This window comes from Xiphophorus maculatus, chromosome 5 (assembly GCF_002775205.1).
Source record: "Xiphophorus maculatus strain JP 163 A chromosome 5, X_maculatus-5.0-male, whole genome shotgun sequence".
Taxonomy (NCBI): Eukaryota; Metazoa; Chordata; class Actinopteri; order Cyprinodontiformes; family Poeciliidae; genus Xiphophorus; species Xiphophorus maculatus.
The window spans coordinates 24,843,636-24,850,028 of NC_036447.1; the positions used below are offsets into that span (position 1 = coordinate 24,843,636).

The 6,393-nt window shown below is 38.0% G+C and overlaps 1 protein-coding gene across 2 annotated transcripts; it reads left to right on the plus strand.

Moving 5' to 3' along the window:
- Positions 1 to 1,322: 1,322 nt before the first annotated feature.
- Positions 1,323 to 5,990, plus strand: LOC102229259 (erythroblast NAD(P)(+)--arginine ADP-ribosyltransferase-like). Of its 2 annotated transcripts, none has more exons than XM_014472062.2 (3): positions 1,323 to 1,481; positions 3,514 to 3,598; positions 4,704 to 5,990. In XM_014472062.2, exons 1-3 carry the CDS (start codon positions 1,456 to 1,458, stop codon positions 5,439 to 5,441), a joined length of 849 nt encoding a protein of 282 aa, XP_014327548.2. In that variant the 5' UTR covers positions 1,323 to 1,455; the 3' UTR covers positions 5,442 to 5,990. The 2 variants fall into 2 exon arrangements, with proteins under 2 accessions (XP_014327548.2, XP_023190229.1); XM_023334461.1 differs by lacking the exon at positions 1,323 to 1,481 and adding an exon at positions 3,376 to 3,422.
- Positions 5,991 to 6,393: the final 403 nt, after the last annotated feature.

The following is a 6,393-nucleotide window of genomic DNA, read 5'->3' on the forward strand; positions in this document are numbered from 1 at the left end:
TGTGACAGTATGGTATGAGACAGATAATCTGTGAAAAGAGCTTTTCCACCCATTCCCTGAGCTATTGTTGCTGTCTTAAGAAATGCTCCCCTCCTTACCAAAAACAACCAATCAGAGCCAGGAAGAGGGTCTTAGCGATGTCAATCAATCTCATATACTCGCTGCTCAATGTGTTAATGGTGGAGAAACAACCGACTGTTACAGGAAAACCGTTTATCCTCCAAACTAACTACCCTGAACTTTCACGACAGGCTCTGCTATCAAGCCCGAGGTTGTGATTGACAGTGCTTAGACCCTCCTCCTGGCTCTGATTTGTTGTTTCTAGTTAGCAATGGAGGTACTGGTGGTAGGTAAGTGAAAAAAATAGAAAAAAATTCAAGAGTTGTTTGAAAAAAGAAGACGAGCCCAGCTTTACAACTGACTCGCTCCATTCCCCCTCGTTTTCCAAACCCAGATTCCTCCGACTGCTGTCAGCTGCAGGTAAAGCACAAACATCTCCACACGGCTTCACTTCAAAACCAAACTTTTCTCTTCAGCCTTTAATAATTCCACAGTATCGTTAAAAACAATTTATGTTTACCTTGAGCAAGAGAAAAGTATGGCGAAAACATACAAAGTAAATTGACAAAACCACGAAGGGATTGGGCGGACGAGAAGAAGCTTAGATCAAAGAAAAGTAAAAGTGAAAAAATAAAAACCTTGAGAGAACACGGTGCAGTCTCTGCTCACCTGCCACAACATCTGGGCTCTGTCAACGGGTGTTTGACTTGTATTTTGAGCAAACATGCACAGACACACTCACATCCACTGTTTTCAAGTCAGAGTTGGGGAATATGTGACCCACTTCAGAATTGTACCGTCTACATCACCAAGCATATCCGTCCCTTCCAACCCTCTAAATTAACTGGCTCTGATTCCCAGGTCTTCAAAACATTTCCTTATAGTTTGCTTTTGCAGTTTCCATCAAGAGTTCTCCAAGCATGAGTCTCAAACAATGTTTCTTATACTATTTTTCACTCCAGGCTTTCTTCTCTGCGTTTGTTCTTTAATGGACTCACATGACTCTGCTCTCATCAAGACGTCGTCAGAAAACCTGTTGTGTCATTTTTATTGTCTGTTTGGAGTGTTTGCGATTTTCAGACCCGTTTAACTTTTTCCAACTTTTCAAATACAAACTTCATAAAGTCAGTCAGTACTTTGTAGAACTGAGTTTCACTTCATTTGCAGGTGCAACACTTCTGGGCTGTATCTCTACCAACAGCTCACGTCTGAAGAAATCTTTTTCATCTTTTTTTTATAGAGTTGGTGCCGCAACAGTCTCTTTTCACCAGCAGGCAAGGCGGGTGAAGTGTCTTGTCCAAGGACACAACGATGGAGACGGACGAAGAGGGGACTTGAACCGACAACCCCCACAGTTATGGGAAGAACTCCTACCACCATTGGCGGCACCGCCCAATGGCCAGGCTAAAGCACCTAACTTTGTATGTTCATTCTGACCCAAATATGACTTGCGGTAAACGTAACACCTAAATATTCACGTTCAGCTTCATTTACTTTTCCTCCACATGGCTGTCTGTCTGCCTGTCTCTGCATGTGTCTGTCTGTCTATCATTTGATTGTATTACAGTATTTCCACAGCCACTTGTACTTTGTCAGGTTTTCTTTCTCATCTTCTCTTATGCTGCTTTGCTACATATCATTTTCTTACATCATGCTTCTTTTCATCAATTTTTTCCTTCATTCTTTCAACCTGTCCTTTTTCACATTTTCCAAAGTTTCATTCTCTTTACCCTGTTGAGCATTTATTTTCTTTGCTCCGGTAACCATTTGCTCTTTCAATATTTCCCAGGTTTTCCCCCCTATTCTTACATCTTCATAGCCGTCCACACTATGCATATCCTTTAGGAGAATTCATCTCTTTTTTTCTTTTTTTTTTCTCAACTGGGAATGGTGAAGTAATTCACCAAACTACTTCTATACACATTCTTTGTATGCTCAAAACACACCAAGTCTCTTCTTTATTCTGCTCCCTCTACACTCGTTGCCATATTGTTTTGCTCTCACTCGGCTCTCCAGGGTGTGCTTCAGCTTAACCAAATATCTGCTCCTCATCAATGCCTCCAAGCGCGCCACAACTTTAACATCCCCTGCCTTTAAATTCACTCTGCATCCCATCACATTGATCTTTCTACCATTTCCTTTCTCAGATAAAATACCAGAGTCCCTCTTCGCACATCTATATTTAACATTTTCAATTCTTCCAGGAAAACAACTTTTATTCCCTCCTCACTTCTATTCTTAGGCTTCTATCAGTATTAAGAGGATCGCCGTAATGGGGCTGACATCCTTGAAACCGATTTTTTTATTGGCAACTTCAACTAAAAATCAATTTAAAGTAAGCAAACTGCATTCCCCCCTCCTCAAGATTTATGTGATGAGAACATCATAGAACAGGGAAAACAAAATCCCTTAACAATGCTGCCATCTGCTGGGATGGTAAAATCACACCATCATATTCTTTCATGCATCTTTTCCTGCCTGTTTCAAAAAGGACCTCTGTGTTACAGTGTTTCCTCAGTCGCTTCGGCGCATTTCTCAGAACAGAACTGAAGTTCTCAAAACTACTAGTTCACGCCTCGAGTCAAGAGCAGTTTCTCACTCCTCTCAACTTTAGTTTGGTTACGGAATGTGATGATAAATTTTCCTTCGCAATGTAACACTTTGGTTAGTCAGTTTACAACTGCAAGTCGCAGATGCATAGATGTGTCACCTTTCCTGTTCAAATTAACCTCATTTCCTATAAGAGAAGGTTGCGTGTTGTGAATGTGTGCATGTGTGACATGTCTCTTAGGTTGTGCACAAAAATTATCACAATTTTCAGGTGTGAGTGGATATCTAGAAGGATGGACATAACTTCACTTCGTAGACGTACATGGCAGATGCAAGCCTTAATAAATCTACAGAGCTCTTATGGTAGATTTTGCTTTCTAGAACGGCTAAAAGGTTAAAGCTAACTTTTTAGTATGTGAGACCAATAACAGTTATTGATTGTAACAAAAGGATTTGTCAATCTACTGATTTAACACATGCTGTAGTTTTGTAACAACACTTGCCAGTAATTTTTATAGTCTACTTAGAGATGCTGTTAAACTTCCTTTCATTTCTACATATTTTTAAGGACACACACTTCCTGCTTGTTTCGGCCACAAGAAGGTGATTGGATGTGTTTCTCAAAGCAATATACATTTTATTTCTATTTGACAGTAGCTAACAATGCTTTTTTTTAACTTCAGTTAGTGTGAGACAACTGGAAGACTATCTCTGAGAGAGCGAGAGAGAGAGAGAGAGAGAGAGAGAGAGAGAAAATGATGTTGCAGGTTATAACTCTTAGTCATCTCAAAGACCTCTGATTGTTGTATGGGGTAAATTAGATTTTGTTTGTTTATTTTTTATTTTTTTTACCCTCACTAAAGTCATAAATCAGTTTTTACATGTCTGAACTTGTTCTTGCAGGACTGCAGTCATGAAGACCAACATGCTGGTTTTTGGTTCTCTGTATTTGCTGCTTGGTTGGATGCTTCCTCTATGCGCCTGCAAGGTAAGTGGAGCTTCTTTTTGGTTGGTGTTCTAGTGTAAAATATAATTTAGTTCAGAGTCTCAATCTAGATATCAAGAATGTAATATGTGCACTTCTCCTTGATGCTGTAATCACTGAAAAGTGTCAAAACAAATGATCACAAAAAGCCAAGAATCAGTCATAACCAAACTGTTGGGTATTAATGGCTGATATTAGACAAAAAAAAAAAAACTTTGACACAATATTCTAGAATGTTCACTGCATTAAAAATAAAAAATATATTTTTGACCATATATCTGTCTTTGCATACAAGCAGAGCCCCCACAGACACAAATACTAAAATTACTCAGATAGGCTGCTTCTGCGCACCACTTACATAATACAGTATAGCGTAATTGAACCACTAAATAAAAGTGGTTAGCTTTTGATTTAATAAGTACTGATGCGGAATCAGGAGTAGACCGAGTCCAAAGTGTAAAAGAAACTGCAACTGATTTCCGCAAGAAATTACAGTTCTTCCAATGAAAGGTCCTTTTTTCTCACCATAACACTAACTGAAACAACAAATGTCCATCTTTACTGTTACAATTCCTGAAAGCATAAAATCTTATCATACCTTGGCGCTCTTAGAAAAGGCACTAATCAACTTTTTTTTTTTTGCCCTCAACCCAATACTAAATCACTAATTTAAAAATAATCAAACAATTCATTTGTCAGATTATCAGTAGTTTTTCATTTGAAAATAGCACATATAATAGACACATACAGTATTTAGGTGTATTGTATGAAAATTAACTAGCTTAGACATTATTGAGCATAACAATAACTAATAGAAGGTAGAAAAGAGCTTCCAATGCAATCCATGGTGTATAGAATATGCATAAACAGGCATCACTGGTATAAAAACTTTGCTTGAGGCAAATTCACAACAAAATACCACAAAAGGGTTATGATATAATTAAAACTACACTAAATTTATCTATTTTGGTTCATGAAGTCTTGGTCTTGATATGGGAGATGATTACACCGATGTTTTATTTTCCCATCAGAGTTAATATTCTGAAAAACGTATAAGCAAATACAACAGATTCATTTGGATTTACGTTTTGTTTCTCTTTCCCTGTAGATCTCTGGCATCTTCATTACGAAAGATGATCAGTCCATCCCCCTGGACATGGTTGACAATTCAGTTGATGACATGTACTCTACCTGCGCTACAAAGATGGAAGCAAAGGTCAAGGGCACATACTTCAAAAAGGAAATGAGGAAGAACTTTAAAAACATGTGGATAACAGCAGAAAAGTGTGCAAAGAAGAAAATCAAAGAAAGAGAGAAAGGCGATGAGGCTTTAACAAAAGACCACCTGCAAGCAATTTGTGCGTACACAGCTGGAGGACCAGAAAACTTCTATAGGACATTCAACGAAGCAGTCCGGACCAACAGAACCCAGTATGGTTCGAATTTTTCATTCCATTCTTTACATTTCTGGCTGACCAGAGCGATACAGATCCTGAAAACCAGTGACGGTAAATGTCACACAACCTTCCGCAGAACCAAATCCAAATTCACCGGCGTTGTCAGCAAAGTGATTCGGTTTGGCACTTTTACCTCTACCTCCAGCTTATCAACTCTGACAAGCTTTGGTAAGACTACATGCTTTAAAATTAGAACCTGCCACGGGGCTTATTTGAAAAAATACCCAAAGCTCGGAGACAGAGAGCAAGAGGTGCTCATTCCACCTTATGAGACGTTCAAAATAATCAGCAAAGACAAACCCATGAAACAACTTTCCGACTGTAACACTGTTTACATTCTGAATAGCACCGGTGTCCAGAGCAATCTTGACTGCCAAATTACAGAATAAATACTTTGGTGATTGTTTTTCTCTCTCACTCACTCTCTTTTAAACCCGTAATTCTGTAACTATGTATTTTAAACTAAATTTACACTTCTGGCATTTTAAAACAATGTTATTCACAAAAATCACATAGCAGTGAAGGACTTAGAGATGTTTTTTTGATGCTGTGTATTTTTTCTTTTTTTTTTTTTTGTGAATACACAGCATCATGACCCCCAAAGGAAAATCAGGTCCGGTTTAAAGTTGTGGGGAAGATTAAAGAAGGGTTATTAAGCTTTAAAACAACATCCCTACAACCCTTGAACATGTCAAAAGCGCTGTTTAATCCATCATCTGGAAAAGGAAAGAGTTGGGGGTTTTTACTGCATGGGAATATATTTTTCAGAAGACAATAATTTTTTACATGTTTTACCAGTAGTATTGTGTTTGTAAAGCCTATAAAATAATGAATACATTATTTTAATCATTTTACTGCATTCTGTAAGTTCAATAAATTGCCTTTGAGCTTTGATAAACAGGTTTCACATTTTTGTACGGGTTTCCGCTTGAATTAGTATGGTGAAAATAAAAGTTTGTTTTTTTCTGAAAAGTGTGTTCGACTCCTTTTACCCCTAAATAAAATAAAGTCTTAACAGCCAGAGAGAAAAAAGAAGATGGGCAAGAAGAGCGTGGGAGCTGTACTGAAACGCTAGAATCCAAGAATAATGAGTAAAAATCTAATTGGTGTCTAGATTTGAAAAGCTGGTAGAGAGAAGAAGAGTTTTTATCACAACATTATATATAAAGAGAAATTCATGATGAAATTAATACCTTTGTGACAAAATATTAATATTACTTTTACATCCAATGCCTTTTTTCTTTCCGACCACATATTGCGCAAACCCCAACTTCTTGAAACTCCCCTGTACTGTCACCCACCCATTGCCCTCTCACACAAAAAGTTTCGTCGTGCACAGAC

Bases quoted from the DNA above. Each gene is read 5' to 3' on its own strand.
- LOC102229259 (XM_014472062.2), top strand. From the start codon at position 1,456: ATGGCCAGGCTAAAGCACCTAACTTT. The intron at 1,482-3,513 runs GTATGTTCATTC...TTGTTCTTGCAG, and splicing joins AGGCTAAAGCACCTAACTTT to GACTGCAGTCATGAAGACCA. The intron at 3,599-4,703 runs GTAAGTGGAGCT...CTTTCCCTGTAG, and splicing joins TTCCTCTATGCGCCTGCAAG to ATCTCTGGCATCTTCATTAC.